At 39.0% G+C, this 16,975-nt stretch overlaps 1 protein-coding gene across 2 annotated transcripts; it reads right to left on the reverse strand.

Annotated features, from left to right (window-relative positions):
- Positions 1–1,666: 1,666 nt before the first annotated feature.
- Positions 1,667–10,706, reverse strand: dcun1d2a (DCN1, defective in cullin neddylation 1, domain containing 2a). 2 transcript variants are annotated; one of them, XM_034694540.1, is made up of 7 exons: positions 10,614–10,706; positions 8,191–8,407; positions 7,909–8,077; positions 7,437–7,567; positions 7,266–7,348; positions 4,370–4,466; positions 1,667–3,045 (listed from the first exon to the last, which is right to left on the reverse strand). In XM_034694540.1, the coding sequence occupies exons 2-7, from the start codon at positions 8,363–8,365 to the stop codon at positions 2,966–2,968; spliced, it is 735 nt and encodes a 244-aa protein (XP_034550431.1). In that variant the 5' UTR covers positions 8,366–8,407; positions 10,614–10,706; the 3' UTR covers positions 1,667–2,965. The 2 variants fall into 2 exon arrangements, with proteins under 2 accessions (XP_034550431.1, XP_034550430.1); XM_034694539.1 differs by lacking the exon at positions 10,614–10,706 and adding an exon at positions 8,626–8,787.
- Between the last annotated feature and the right edge of the window lie 6,269 nt (positions 10,707–16,975).

Here is a 16,975-nt window from a genome sequence, read left to right on the forward strand (position 1 = left end):
GCTTCTGCTTTGATTGTCTTTGTTAATTTAGCGCATCTGTTTTTTGTCTTCCATCCACATTTGTGTGTTTTATTTTTTCTTTTTTTTTCATCTTCAACAGCACAATAAAAAAGGTCAACTCTTTTGCTCCACGAGTGGCTCCTTAAATTATTTTTTGCCATTGAAAAACAAATACAACAAAAAAGTTTCAGTTATGTGATTTCACTCATTAGCACCGTCTTGAGTTCTTGTGTTCTGGGGTATGATGTGTAAATAAACTGAACCTCTGATGTGGTATTTTGTTAAGTCACAATCAGGGAAATATTAAAGACATGATGAATTATGCATGACTGTCTCATAGTTTGTTTTGACATACTCCACATAATAATCTAACTAAGGGGTTCACAAACTTTTTTCCCATGACCCCTAAAATCACAGTGCCGGGGACTGTTGACCCCCACTGTCTCTCGAGGTGGTTTAACATTGCTTACAACCATGCGCTAGCAACAACAGGCTGATCATAAAAAGCAGACATTAAACAATAACATAAAAATCCAAAACACATCAGCCAAACAACCATAATATTACTTTAAACTAACTTTTAAAAGGCCAGATGCAGAAGAAAGCATTCTTCATGTTATGGCGAAAGCAGTATTTAATAAGTAATAATACAATTTAACAATTTTTGTATATTTATACAACAAATTTTTGGTAACTTAAGGTTGTTGTTTTTTGGGGGGGAAGGCATCCAGCGACCCTCCAAGGGGTCTTGAGCCCCACCTTGAGAACCACTAAACAAAGGCGTTTTTCGACCGCAGGAACTTTACCCTGGAACTAGGGACTTTACCCCTGATCTATGTGTTTCGACCGGAGGAACCAGGGTCTAAATTTAGTTCAGGGGTAGATAATCCCACTCCTGAAAAGCCCCTGCTTGAGGGGTAGTACTTTTCATAGGTCCTGGGACTTTCAGTTGAACGTAACGGTGTTTGTGGAGTTTACACAGTTGTTGAAACACAGAGGGAGTTCCTGGGAATACATACTAGATTATTTTTTTTTTATTAAGATTTCAAAATATTATTTAACATAGTTATATTATTTTATCGAAACGCAGACAACAATGGGGGCACAGGAACCTTTTAGTTTCGGGTAAAGTAGTTCTGGGGGCTAAAAAGACCCTGGAACTCTTGGTCGAAATGCACCTCAAGTGAACACTGGGATGTAATTCTAAAGTTACTTTTGAGCATACACAATATCGGTTGAGGCAGATGTCTGTCTAACATGAGTCTGGTTCTGCTCGAGGTTTCTGCCTGTTCAAAAGAAGATTGTCCTTGCTGCTGTAACTTGCTAAATACTGCAAAGTGCTCTGCTCATAGTGGATTGAGATGAGAAAAGACTGAGTCCTGTCTGTTAGAGGAGACTGGATCTTACCCTGTGTTGATGTTGTGTCTTTGTAAAAGATTTAATATAGAGTACGGTCTAGACCTGCTATGTTTGTAAAGCGTCTTGAGATAATGTTTGTTGTGATTTGGCGCTATACGAATGAAGATTGATTGATTGAACATGGCAGGAATAAAAAACTTCAGACACACTGGATTCACAGTGAGAGCAATCACAAGGTGCTGCACTGCTGTTCTATGTGATGTTCAATGTCTCTTAAAAGCAACAAAAGAGCTGTTTACATGACCGATTATGAAAAAACTCATGCTTTATTCATCTTTCTGAAATGAACAATATACTTAGGCTACTTACATGATGTATCAACAATATATTCAAATGTTCACTACCGTCAGTAACACTGGACAGATGGGCTTGAACAGAAACATAAATATTGAACAGAGATATTTATTCTTAAGGCTTACTTTGTCGTCCTGTTGTCGCTGTCTTTAGTGTCCTGGTTTCTGAGCTAAGGGCGCTGCACCGCTGTGACGTACAGATATGTGCCATGCAATCCTAAGGGTCTGTTGTTTCTTAACTCAAATGTTGTTGAAGCATCACTTTGTCATTACTCATCCCTCAGAAGGATGACCTATTGAAAGTTAAACCCTCCTTCACAGTGGGAAAGAAAGCAAAACGGTGGTGTTATTGACAGGACTGAACGTGTGTTGACTTTAAGATTTAAGACCCTCTCTCAAACCAAGACTGACTGGACGTATGAATTCCATGAACCAATATCACACATCGGAGTTCAGTACTGCCTTTACTGTAGTGAAAATGTGAAACCAGCCTGAGGTGATGCAAAATGTGTTAAACATGCTTTCAATAAGAAGCTCACAACTCCATGACTCGACACGTCCACCTAATAATTAAACCAACAGCATATCATCCACAATATTGAGGCATCCCGATAGAGATCGTAGCATTTACTGTACATAAAAGAATCCTCTTTTGCATTTATAAATTGAACATATTTATATTATTCTTCATATAGCTGTCTTTGTAAACTGTCCCAATAGATACAGTATGTACAGTAAAAACTGCAACAGTTGTGTTGGTGCTGGTGTAGAGAGCACTCTGTCCCAAAGTGAGAGTAAGACATGGGATCTTTGCACAGTCACTCAGAGCGTCATAAACAAAACAAAGCCGACTAGGAAGAATCCTATAACACACAGCTTCCTCCTCTCCGGCCCCTTCAGAGTACACGCAGCCAGTGAACCTCCTCGCAGTGCCGTGTCCATCCCTGCTCACAGGGCCTGACAGGTAGAGCTCCACCTGGAGCAGAGCAGAGGAGGCGTCCAGGACACTGAGAGTCCAGCAGCAGGGACAGAGGTGAATCTGGCCCGAGTCCACGTGGTGCCTCAGTCGCATGAGGACAAAAACCTGTAGCCAGATGCTCTAATAGTTTTTACTCAGCTCAGGTGGTGTCCTGACAGTTTCAAGTGCTTCTGTTTGCTCTACAATTTTCACTTTTTTTTGTACAAGTCTTAAAAAAACTATGAAGTCACTGTAAAAGAAACAACGTTCTGGATTTCCAGAGGCCGGTTTGGATTTAGAGAGTTTTACGTTTCGATCCTGTTACAATCGGTCGAGCAAATTCCACAAAATCATCTATAAGGACTGGCCACGCTCCTGAGTGAGAAACAAGAGGATGTCGTTAGTGCCATGGAGTTTAAAATAGGGAGCTTCTTATTGACAGTTTTATGCTGCATTCATATGAATTCAGACTGAATGTATTAAAAATAGAAATTATTCGAATTTTTTGACTTACTACAATTTTTAGTACTCACTTAAAGGGATATTTCAGTTTCTTTGAAGTGGGGTCGTTTGAGTTACAGTACACTATTGCTCCTGTTAGCCACAATGCTCGCCGGTGAGCTCTTCCCCTTTAATGAGAAAATTCCAAGAGGACCGGCAGGCAAGCTAGGCTATTTTCTTGGCACATAGCATTTTTAGCAGACACTTTAAAAAAAAACTACAAATTGCAAAAATTTGTGATTCTGACAGCGACGTTGACATGCCGTTTACTGTGGACACGAGAATTTCTCTATGAACCAGAGCTTACAGAGGAAGTGGGACTTTTAGTGACAACAAAACTTCAGGACCTGTAGATTCAGAGGATACCAGCGGCTTACATACGGCTCCAGTCTGCATCACTCATCATCCAGAGTTCCATGCCTTACAGGAGGTTTGCTTGTTTGAACAGCCGGGATAAAGACAGGTATGTTGCATCTTTTAAATCTGCAGAAAAGCGAGTTTAATTCACTGTAAAGACCGATACCACTACTTGATCCTGCTACGTGCTTGTTGTGCTTGTTGATCCAAACAGCTGATCGGCGTGTATTCGTGCTCATGCAGCGGAAGAACACAGGTCTGCGAGGTGTGTCCAAAAATAGTGCCAAAAGAACGGGGGCTTCTGGCGGCAATAGCTCTGAATAGCTCCAATTTTTTCTACTGGTTCATGCATTTGCAACGTGATGAGTGCCTGGACCATATTTCCTTAACTTTGGCGAAATTAAGCGAAATAGGAGGCCCCGTCCGCAGAGAATTGTAGCCTAGCTTACCTGCCAGTCCTTTGGGAATTTTCTCATTAAAACTGAAATATCCCTTTTTTTTTCACCAGCTGAAAATGTGAGTCCTGTAATTCCTGTAGCTTTAAACCCTGGTTTTATCTTCGGGTATTATCACAATCTTAAGAGTGTGAGACCAAAATTATTTGCTTCTTGTTCTCCACAATGCTTCTTCTATTTGTCAAGTTTCTCAATATTTGTCGTCAGTTCTGCTGCAAGAGAAAGCTTCAAAGTTTTTCATATTTTAAAAAAGTACAAGGTTATAGCCTGCTTGATTTTTTTTTTGTCCTGTATCGAACAGAAGATATCTGTCTTACTGTCTGTTATTGTCGGCCTGAATCCATGTGAATCCACTATGTGAAGACATTTCATCAACCAAGACTCACCTTCCTCATCATAGTTTGACATGTCGTCTGCGATCATGTTACCAAAGTCCAACAATAGGTTCCATGTGTCCTTTGGGATGGATCGTTTATGGTGTTCCTATAATGGATAGAACATATTGTTATGTGGACACTTCACAGTCTGTTTTCCATTTATGGATACAGGACGGTGTTATTTGCTCCTTTTTTAAACATTTTTTTAAACTTATATTTTGGGCATTTTTGCCTTTATTTGATAGGAAAGCTGAAGAGAGAAGGAAAATGTGGGGAGTAGAGAGAGGAGGAAGACATGCAGCAAATGGTTGAGGCTGGGAGTCGAGGCCGGGATTCGAGGCCGGGAGTCGAGCCTGCGACCGCTGCGACACGGATAATAGCCTCTGTTTATGGGGCACGCGCTTAAACCGCTAGGCCAACAGCACCACAATTTGAGCCATTTTAACAACTTAATGTAAACTGATGATCTGCCAGCAGGCCAGTTTATGGACTGGTGGTCAGTCCATGAGGAGAAACAACAGCTCGAAAGTACAAATCCAACTTGATAGCAACTCAGTACTGATGTGACTTCAACTCTCTCATTTTCCCCAGATGTAAACATCATCTAGGGCAGTGATTCTCAAATGGGGGGTATGTGAGAGTACTGCAAGGGGTACGTGACAAATGTAAAAGCATCACAATAAATTACAAAAAAATCTGATTAAGGACAACTTTATCAACAGCATTTAATTTCTATTTCAATGCAACATCAAATAGGGCCCTGTTTCTGAAATTGAGCATATTCATTCATAAAATATATTATTTGCAAAGCTGCTTGGACCAGGGATTTTCATCTGTTACCACGGCTCTACCTGCTTCAAACCGTGTTATAACTCGGTTTTCTAAAGTTCAAGATGAGTAGGATCAATGACTGTAGCTGTGACTTGAGGCCAGATGAACAATTATAAATATCATAACTCCTGACGGCCGCTGCTAATCGTAGTTAAGCTACTTTGAAAGGGCTATAACAGGAAGCAGCATGTTGTCAGCTGTAATGACTTGACAGATTTCAAAGAGTAAAATAAAGCACCTGTAGATGTCTAAATTATATGAACAGGGGAGGAGGAGAGGAAAGGAAACTCAGATAATACAGATTTAGCAAGAAGTTACAAAGTCCTGAGTTCTGAACAAAAAGGATTGTGGTCTCAGGATCACCCATGAGTTGAGTGTTGGCCATACAAGGGGGGTACTTGGCTGTAATTGTTTTTGAAAAGGGTACACAAGCAAAAAAAGTTTGAGAATCCCTGATCTAGGGATGGTGTTTGATAAATCTATAGGCGTTTTTCGACCGCATGAACCTTACCCCGGAACGAGGGACTTTACCCCTGAACTACGTGCGTTTCGACCAGAGGAACCAGGGTCTAAATTTAGTTCAGGGGTAGATAATCTCCCCCCTGAAAAGCCCCTGCTTGGGGGGTAGTACTTTTCAAAGGTCCTGGGACATTCACTTGAACGTAACGGTGTTTGTGGAGTTTACACAGTTATTGAAACACAGAGGGAGTTCCTGGGAATGCATACTAGTTTAGTTTTTTTATTAACATTTCAAAATATTATTTAATATAATTTTTTTTCTCCATTCGTCACTGGCCTGATTTGCACAATCTACCCGGGACTTCAGCTCGCAGTCGAAACACAGACAACAATGGGGGCGAAAGTAGTTCTGGGGGCTGAAAGACCACGTAACTCTTGGTCGAAATGCACCTTATCTTGAAAACCATTCACTTGATTGACTATAAATTTGCTGTGTGTATTGCAGAGGAAGCAAAGAGGAAAAGTCCTGAATATTGGAATAATCAGTAACAGGATTCTCAAGAGCACTTCGAGCAACCAAACAGCATTTCTTGTCAATTTTGCAATCAATATTCAGAAAGTAACTAAACCCCCACACCAGCTGAACACTTCTTATACGGGTTATTTTTAGTAGTGCTGTTTATCAGTTTAGGTCTCTGTCCCGACCAATGAGTGTAAAGTATTCCTCACATTGTGTTAAAAAATTTAACCATTGAACTTTTCTAATGTCTGATGTATTTGGTGCAAGCTTTCATCACCTCACCCTTTAAAACACACTTCACCCAGCTCAGTAGACAGTGAGGAGTGAAGTGGACTATGACAATTACACGGCCTGATATTGACCGTGACTTTAGTGATCTAGTAGTTGGATTATATAAACTGCAATTCATCGAGAATCCGCTTGAGGCTGGCTGCAGAAACACTGGAAACCACATAGACACCAATTCAAAAAAGACGATCTTTGCAGCATTAATAAACATGTTTACAGCCTGGTGCAAAAAAACGGCTTGGCTCTACTTAGCTAATCTCTCTATCGGCACACGCTGTACGAGGGTGAATTTTTTTCTAACGTGACGGTTCAGAAGATATTAAGATTACAAGTTTTTGCCCAAATAAGGACACGACTGACTTGACTCCCGGACGGAAACACATAGCAGTTGTGCTCATAAGTTTACATACCCTGGCAGAATTTATAGTTTCTTGGGTAGCTTCTGTTTTCATTATGATATAAAAAGAGATATACATTTTTTTGCTTCCCCCAACCACTAACCAGGAGTGAAAAAAAGTTTTTCTCTTATCATTCATATTCTCTGAAAAATGGCCAAAAAAAATCACAAATTCTGCCAGGGTATGTAAACTTATGAGCACAACTGCAGCTGTTGGCTAGGAGGCTCAAACGTCACACTCTGCCCGGTTTAGTTCAGCATTTCCAATATGGCTGCCGCCGTCGATTGGCTTCAAAACAGCGTTCAGGAACAGATGGGTGACGTCACGGATACTACGTCCATATAAGGACTCAGCTATTTTACATGGCTTGAGTCATGAGGCGCCTCATAAATATAGTTCTTCAACTCACCAAAAGAAATCTATTCCAGAGATCGAGGAACTTAAATCGTCCTGACAGAACCAGGTTCCAGTAGGCTACGGCCATCTCCAGATCTAAACACAAAGAGAAATCAGAACACTTTACTCCGATTGTTCGTCAGTTTGTATTCAGGAGTGTCTTGTTGTTATTCATTCTTCTTACCGAGACCCTTCTGTCCAGGATTTTTGGCAAAGTTAAAGGTGAACTGGTAGAAGTCCTTGAACTTCCCACTATCTTTGAGTTCCTGCTCTAATCGTGGCAACAGAGCCTTCAGTTTTTCTGGACTGTCACACCTACAACACATAAAAACATTAGGACAGAAGTGAGCAAATGAGCAGTAATCGAATACACACATACTTAAACTAGTCGTAACACAACAGTCTAGATGCTGATGACTGAACAGCTAAAGTTAACTTTGACACATGAAACTCAAAATTCAAAAACACTGCCGCTCTTCCATCGGGTCATTCCACGAAGACACCGAATACTCAAGCTGTGGTTGAGTGAGTCTAAATATAGAAAGCCTTCCCTCTCTGGAGCTACACGAATAGAACCGCCATGCAAAGATACCTCAGGCTCAGTGTTTGTGTCCCACTTTAGGAGCATGTCACACCCTGTTGATGTCAACACTCACCCGAGCTCAGTCATTCCCTCAAGAAACTCCTTCTTGGTAAACTCGCACTGAGTGGCAGCCCGGAACTTCCACGCTACGACCAGCACCGTGATGCTGGCCGGGTCCAGCGAGAGGTCGTCACAAAACTGCTGGATCCCATCGATACCGATTTTATTCTCATCCTGAGGATCTATCAGAGGAATGAAACAGTTGAGGTGACAATTTTAGCAAACAAGTAGCATCTTTTCTAAAGAATACAGACAACAAAATGAGTACTTTTAGGTTACAACATAAAGCACTTACCTTTGTAGCGATTGTAGAGCTGCTCCAGCCGTTTCCGGTCGACTGACGTTTTCATGGATTCCTTACAGTAGAGATCTGGATTCTGAAAGTAGTTGTCGGTCGCAACTTCTAGTTTCCAGTCATTCTGCGTGAGGCAGTACACAGCTGTCTTTTCCCCAGCCTGTGTGAAGGACATGAACTGCCGTACCTTGTCCCTCTGCGAAGACTTCAGCTTATGCTGCGTGAGTACAGGACAGGGGCTGTCAGACACGGGCCCGATCAGAGCCGGGAGCACAGACAACAACACACAAACACAGAACGAGACACAAACAAAAACACAGAGCGACACACACACATCTACAGGCATTCAGGCAACAGAGAGGGGGACAGGAACGACTGGGAGACACTCAGAAACACTCTGACACACATTTCAAAAGGTTAGTCTGTCACACTTACAAACACACACATTAGAGGAGGTGAGCCAAGACGCAGCGGTGCCGGTAATTAGGTCCTGTCCAAAAGCAACATAGGCTTTTCTGAAGGGGGATGTTATGGATTTCTCGGAGCACACGCTGTACCCGAGTGGGGCCCCTCAGATAACTACAGTCATAGATGTAACATGAGCAGGGAAATGGGATGCCATCACCAGGACATTGAGGTGCAACAAGTCTGGAGTGTAACACAAGCACCCCTGCCCAGAAATACTTGCCAACATCAAAAATAAAGAAAAACAAAAATCTTGAATTATACTTTTTTTCCAAGATGCATTGTGTCATTCCGTTTCTCATTCTTATATCTCTTACAAAAGAAAGTAAGTAGGAGCATGTCAAACTTTGAACTACATCAAAGAAAAGTAAAACCTTTCATGTTTATTTATTGACTTAATATTGATTGTAAGATTTTAACACTCACTTTTAAAGCAATAAATGGACTGGCCCCTGAGTACCTAAGCGAATGCCTTAAAATGTATTATTATTATTATTATTATTAATATTAATGGTTTGTGATGTAACAGATCTACTGAAACTCATTAAAAAAAGATTCTGACATGCAATTTCTAATGCATAAATTATAATAAAACACACGTTGGATGTTGCTTATTTTCTCAATCTATATTTGAACAAACTCCTTTAGATTCTTGTTTTTTCAATCAACAAAATAGTCAGTTTGATGAAGCCTCAGATTTCCCCCCCTTTGTTGTTTACTGACACTTAACCGATTAAATAAAAATTCTATAACTTGGAACAGGAAGCAACCTTGTAGTCCTTTACAACTGGGGTTCCCAAAGTGTGGGTTGCGAGACACAACTCGGGGGACGTGAGATGGCTTCAAAAATGTTTTTTTTTTTTTTATGTTTTCTAAAAATATTTAGTACGATTATTTATTTGTGCTTATTTACCTTTTCTCATGTTTATCTTCATTTTTTATTGTACTGCTAATTATTAGTATTTCTTTATTATTATTATTATTATTATTATTATTATTATTTATTTATTTATTTTTTATATTATGTATATTTGTATTTTATATATTATTATTTGTATTTATGTATTTTTTCTTCTCTTTGTTGGTTTAGTGTTACTTATATATAATTTTTTAACTCTTGGTGAACAAAGAAATACTGAAAAATGCAATAAAAAAAGTTGAATGACAAAAAAATTCTAAAAATACTACATTTTATCCATTTATAGTAAAAAAAATTATCAACAAAAATAGTAGCTAAACTTGAAGATAGAAAATGTAATGAGTTTTCTGCCTTTCTTTTTGCCAGATGACTCCTAAGTTTAGGGTTAGGGAACAGTTAATTATCAAAAGCATCAGTAGCAGCCATAGGTAGCAGCAGGTTAATTCATAAAAGCACAGGAAACAGCCACATGCTCATATAGGTAGGCTACATTTCTGCAGACCAGTTATATGAAGCCACATTAAATCACTTTGAGGGACAGTGGGTGTCGCGAGTCTTTGACACCTATATTCTAGGGGGGCTGAAAAGTTTGTGAACCCCTGCTTTGCTGAAGTGTCCTGAGATATCACCAAGCTGTATCAAACACAAGAAAACACTGCCATCTCCTCAGCAGCTGCAGCGTCACAGCACAGACACTTGACAGAAGAGCAGCATTTCCTGAAACCGGAGACTAAAGCTCTTTGAGTTCACACTGACTGCACTGATAATCCTCATGATCACTGCCAATAAGGCTCACTTGAAATCAAAAGTCTATCCCTGCTGCTGTCTGCACTGTGTGGGTAACGTTGGGTTAGCATTGTCAACACACCACCAGCCAGATACTTATACTAGCTAACGTAAGCTAAGTTAGCCAGAATGTATCGCTGACATTTACCAGAGGGTAATATCAATGGAATATATTGTCCTTCTGGTTATGAACGTGCAATAACTCAACCTAAACGACCCCGTGTGTGTCTGTCTTTGAAATCGAACTGCTGACCTGCTCACCGCCGAAGTTACAGACTACCAAAAAGGGACGTGTAGCTAGCTAGCTGCTCTCAAAATATCAACTGACCTTCCCTGGAATAGCAGCGAACACAAGTAACTGACCACTGTAGGCTTTACACAAACGCGACAAATCATGTGCTTTAATAATACAACAAGAGTCTGAAATACAAGCATGAATGGCACCAAAGGCAATGCATGGGTTTGTGTTTATTTTGGTTACCTACCATTTTCACACCCGCTGTTTGACCAGTTTGGTAGCCCGACTGTCTCTCATTGTGCGCATGCGCGGAAGTAGTCGCACAGTTATAGAAGGTTTCAATGAAAATGTGAGGTTTGCAGGAAAAGACAAGTTTTTATTTCACCTAGGTTTTTTTGTTGTTGTTGTTGAAATTGTGTCTGTGTATTTATACGGAAGAGGATGAGGGCCAATGGAAAAAAATTCAAATAATTGAGGGTAATTTTTTTTAAATATTATTATTATTCTGGGAAAAAAGTTAGAATTCTGACCTTTTTCTCAGAATTCTGATTTTTTTCTATGAATTCTGATTTTTTTTCTATGAATTCTGACTTTAATCTCAGCATTCGGATTTTCTCAGAATATTGACCTTTATCTCAGAATTCTGTTTTTTTTCCTCAGAATTCTGACTTTAATCTCAAAATACTGACTTTTGTCTCAGAATAATAATAATAATAAAAAATGTTGACCTTAATTTTTTTTATTTCTCTGGTGGCCCTAATCCTCTTCCGTAGTATTTATATGTAAGATTGGCCATGAAAATATTTTTCCCCCACTAAACTGCCAAGAATAACACAGGAAAACTCTCTTAAAACTGCAAACAATATACTCTCAACAGTAAAATCAAACCCTAGTTTTTCCACCTCTTTTCCTTTTCACATAAACTCTACCTAATTACAACGCTTTCACATAAACACCATTTCAAACTGTAACACACTGCATCTGACTATAATGGTGTCCCTCCTGTACTTTTCACACCATACACTGGCCTAATTACAGTACAAGCATACGCACGGTTCAGATAGCATGGGATCCATTCACCCAAAACTGAAAATGAATCTCTCCTCGACAAAAAAACTGCACATCAAAGCGAAATGTGTATTCAATGGGTCCCTCAACACTCAAAGGTTTATCCTACCTGGATCAATAACTCATCAGTGAAACATTGCTTTTTTCCTTGAGTTTGGTTCTGGTTCTGGTTCTGTTTGCTTAAGTTGGTTCTGGTTCTGTTTGCTTGACTTGGTTCTGGTTCTGTTTGCTTGAGTTTAGTTCTGGTTCTGTTTGCTTAAGTTGGTTCTGGTTCTGTTTGCTTGTGTTTGGTTCTGGTTCTGGTTCTGGTTCTGTTTGCTTGAGTTTGGTTCCGGTTCCGTTTGCTTGAGTTTGGTTCCGGTTCTGTTTCTGTTTCTGTTTGCTTGACTTGGTTCTGGTTCTGTTTGCTTGAGTTTGGTTCTGTTTGCTTAGGTGGTTCTGGTTCTGTTTGCTTGAGTTTGGCTCTGGTTCTGTTTGCTTGAGTTTGGTTCTGGTTGTGGTTCTGTTTGCTTGAGTTTGGTTCTGTTTGCTTAGGTGGTTCTGGTTCTGTTTGCTTGAGTTTGGTTCTGGTTCTGATTCTGTTTGCTTGAGTTTAGTTCTGGTTCCTTTTCCTTGAGTTTGGCTCTGGTTCTGGTTCTGGTTCTGTTTGCTTGACTTCGTTCTGGTTCTGTTTGCTTGAGTTTGGTTCTGGTTCTGTTTGGTTCTGGTTCGGTTCTGTGGATATGTTTGCATTTTTTTGTTAATTTTTACAATAAAAAAGATTGATTAAAATACTAAACAAAAGTAAGAATGGTTTTGTAACAGAATAAATGCACAAAATTGTGCAATTCTAAGGCTTCTCATAAACACTGTACGTAAAATGGTTTTCAACACACAAACCATTATTTTTAGCAAAGTTAAGGTAAAATATACGGCTTCAAAAGATCCTAAATTAAGAGCCGTTCAGGAGTCGAAAGAGCCGGCTCTTCTTTGGGAGCCAAGTCAAAAGAGCCGGCTCTCTGAAAAGAGCCAAACTTCCCATCACTACAGCAGGGGAGGTGAAAAACATATACATATTATCTGTAAGGGAGTCCTACCAACATTATACTCTGCATCTACACATGACACACTCTCTGTCAGAGCTTTACAAAATGAGCAGCAGAAGTAAACAGGTGATAACCCTGGCACTCCTCTTTGATCATGACAGTGAAAGAGAGGAGGGTTTGTCTGAAGCTGAAGACCATCTTGTGGTCAATTCTGAGTCTGATGATTCTGATTATGAACCAAATGAGGAAACCTATTCATATTCCTCCAAGCAGACATTCACATCAAAAATGGGGAAATACAGCAATCTTCATCCCAAATATACGTCAGGCAAAACTGTCTGCAGAAAACATTATAAAGACAGAGCCATTAGGATAGCAGTGACTCGTGTGACAGACATCAAGTCAGCTTTTGAGCAGGTCATGCTGAATAGTAAATGGTGAATGGACTTGTACTCATATATCTCTTTTCCAGTCTTCTGACCACTCAAAGCTCTTTTATATTACTCGCTCACCCAATGATTGTAGAGGCTGCTACAGTAAGGGACCATCAGTGTTAGCTAATCTTATTGTTGACATTCACACACCGCTGAACAACTGAGGGAGCAGTTTGGGGTTCAGTGTCTTACCCAAGGACACTTCGGCATTTGACTGCAAGAGCTGAGATCGATAGAAACAAGCTGTCAGCCATTAGAACAGTGAGGGACAAGTGGGTAGCGCAACTTCCACTACTCTATAACTCAGGCTCTAATGTCACAGTGGATGAAAGGCTAAAGGCATTCAGAGGTTCTTTCCATTTTAGGCAATATATGCCTTCCAAGCCAGCTAAATACAGCATCAAAATCCGGCCAGCATGTGACAGAAGAGGTGTCTCCTGTTAGTTTATCAACATCACTTCATAAAAAAAGAAAATCAAAATAAAGTAAACAAAAATCGGTGTCATGCAAAACTATTATATTTATATTTAGGTCTTTCAAATGTACATTAAAAAAGCTTTAACATTAATTTTCATAAAAAACGAGTGAGTTATCCTCATTGAACCATGATCTTTGAGGATTAAAGAACACCATTGCACTAAATATTGCTTTAAATGGTTAGTAAATGGAGTTAATAGTGAGTTGAAAAAATGTTTATTGGGATTTTTTTTAAATTCTGACACTTCTGGATAATTAAACATGCCCCAGGTCAAGTTGCCCCATGAAAATTATAGCTGTCCCTAAGAAACGAACATAACAGGAGGGTTAAGTTTGCATATATTTTTTCATCACACAACAACATTTTTCAGAGTCAACAATTGATAAGTTTCCTTTTGATTATTTTTAATTGAATATAGGTTTTAAATGATTTGCAAAACATCACCATCTGTTTTATTAACATTTTACACAGTGTCCAATTATTTTGGAAATGGGATTCATCATATCGCTTGTGCTTTTGAATATCAATTTTTCAGATATAAACTCACATTAAAAAAAGGCTTAAAAATTGGTCCTTGAAGTGGGTTGTATCTTAGTGTTGAGGCCTATATCTTTCTGTTTCATGCTTCCATGATGCATATGTTTAATTTGACATGTTTCATCAGTTAATACTGGGCAGCATTCAGGCGCAGAGTAATTGCACGCTTTACACTGAAGTATGTGGGTCATTGGGTTTATAGGGCCCTGCCCCCTGAAAGGTTAATCCAGCCAGAGGGCAAAAGGATGTTCAAGTATGATCTGTGCCGCAGTGGATGACGTGTCAAATGTATATTGGAAACAGAACAGTATATATGTAGAGTGGGAAACTATCTGTTTATCTGGTTTATTTATTTGTTTGTGTTTAAACAGGACTGTTAGTCAGGTGAAAAGTAAAGATATCAAAGATTATGAAAAGTCACTAAACGCAAAGAAGATTTATTTTCTTTCTTTCTTTCTTTTAAATTCTTTTACATTTCATACCTTAAACAACATTTCAGCACTTTGGTAAACAGCATTGTTAGTTAAATGTGCTGTACTATTAAAGTGGAGTAGATTAAATTGCATGTGCTTTATGTTCTCACTGTTGTTTGATATTTGGTCCCCATGATGAGTTGAACTCCTTGTATAAAATTAGAAAAAAGTGCTCTTTAAAGACAGTTTTTTGGGTTGACTCAGGCTCAGCTGAGCTTTATCTCATGTGAAAAGAATGAATACACCCTTCAACAAGTGTGAAACACACACAGCACTGCTGCTGATAGAGTATCTGTCGATGTCAGCCTTCCTCCTTTTTTGTTATGCACTGAAAAGGCTTGAGTTGAATACACCCATTTCAGACTATAGCAGACCTTCAGGATGAAGCATGTGAGTGAGGGAAACCTCTTCATTCATACCACTTGTGAAACACATGTGTTTGATCCCTTGTTTTGAGATCCATGACAGTGTGGGAGTTAAGAGGTCTATGAACCCAAATGTGAATGAAAAAGTAGGACAATATTTTTTTAGGGAGACAAATAGATAGACAAATTATCTGCATTTTTACAAACACGCTAGGTTACACACCAAACTCATTATGATACTGAACTTTGACTGTGAGCTAGTATCAGTTTCATTATGCGGTCTTCTTCCATATCAGGTGTCTGATAACATTTGCTAAAACATTCCCAATCAGATCAGCTCTCCCGTGTTTTATAGTGATTAAGTGAAATACATAATTACAGAAATACAGAGCCAAAAAATGCTTATAAAGTGGTTGATTATGGTTGACATGTAGACATGCTGTATGTGTGGAGGAACATTTCAATAGTTACCAAAAGTAAATGAAAAAAAGAAAACCAACATGATTCAGTATAAAAACATGCTCCTTATTTTTATATGTATTCAGTTGCTAGACCAGTTTGTACAGATATAAATTGTTGTTCCAGTGAAAAACAAAAAAAAGTAAAGTAAAGTTTGTAAGATCTTGGGAAACAAAGTATCCGGGCAGTTTTAAAACATTCATTAAACACTTATGCCCATTGAAAATGAAAACATTTTCGTACAATGCAGATACATTAAAGAACCATATATGTGTCCTACTGAGCATTAACGTGTTTCATGGAGCGGACTAGTTGATGACTTGTTGCCTATAAGTATTGTAATTGTGCAAAAAGTCAAACTTCACAGTCATGCTATCAACAGCCTTTATTGGAATGTCAATGTACATCCAAGCATCAAGCACCCACACACATTCAAGACCCCGAACAGCTGGTGTTGACCTATGATGTTGACCAAAAGGGTCGTACTATAGGTCAATAGGAGTAACAAGGCTATTTTTAAAATGTAAGGAATAGAAAGTAAAGCTAATTGCGTGAAAATGTAAGGAGTAGAAGTAAAAAGTCGGCTGAAAAATAATTACTCCAGTAAAGTATAGATACACAAAATTTCTACTTACTTTACTGGAGTAATTATTTTTCAGCCGACTTTTTACTTCTACTCCTTACATTTCCACTCAATTAGCTTTACTTTCTTTTCCTTACATTTTAGAAATAACCCTGTTACTCTTATTGACCTACAGTAAGACCCTATTGGTCAACACCAGCTGTTCCGGGTCTTGAATGTGTGTGGGTGCTTGATGCTTGGATGTACATTGAAATTCCAATAAATGCTATTGATAACATGACTGTGAAATTTGACTTTTTGCACAATTACAATACTTATAGGCAACAAGTCATCAACTAGTCCGCTCCATGAAACACGTTAATGCTCAGTAGGACACATATATGGTTCTTAAATGTGTTTGCATTGTACGGAAATGCTTTCATTTTCAATGGGCAAGAACGCAGCTGAAACAGGTGCAACCCAAATATTTCAGCATTAACATATTAATATAACATTATAGTGATTATGGCCTTTACAAAATGTATTTTTTTGGGAGGTGGGGTAGTGCACTATAGGCCCCTGTGGTGCAGCCTAAGCTTTTGTCCTTAATTACATTTTTCCCCCCTTACATTACTTTTATACTTAGCAGTAGTTTTGAAACCAGAACTTTTACACTTTTACTTGAGTAAAAAGCTTGAGTTGACACTCCAACTCAACTTCAACTTCAAGTCTTTTTAAACCCTAGTATCTATACTTCTATGTGAGTAATGAATGAGAATACTTTTGACACCTCTGTATAATTGTAAGCTGAACAAAACTGATGAGACCTGTTCATGTGGAGCACAGGAGTAAAATGTATCTCCACCCTCCTGAACAGCAGATGGCAATGTGTCTACTTTAGGACGCTGTCTGGTATCGACCAATCCCAGGAGATCCAGGTTGTGGGCATGAGCTTACTTTGCCTGCTTTGCTTTCG

The sequence above is a fragment of the Notolabrus celidotus genome, chromosome 10 (assembly GCF_009762535.1).
Source record: "Notolabrus celidotus isolate fNotCel1 chromosome 10, fNotCel1.pri, whole genome shotgun sequence".
Classification (NCBI taxonomy): domain Eukaryota; kingdom Metazoa; phylum Chordata; class Actinopteri; order Labriformes; family Labridae; genus Notolabrus; species Notolabrus celidotus.

Coding starts and splice junctions, on each gene's coding strand:
- dcun1d2a (XM_034694539.1), bottom strand. Junction 8,078..8,190: donor GCTCTACAATCGCTACAAAG/GTAAGTGCTTTA, acceptor TTCCTCTGATAG/ATCCTCAGGATGAGAATAAA. Junction 3,046..4,369: donor GTCAAACTATGATGAGGAAG/GTGAGTCTTGGT, acceptor TTTCTCACTCAG/GAGCGTGGCCAGTCCTTATA.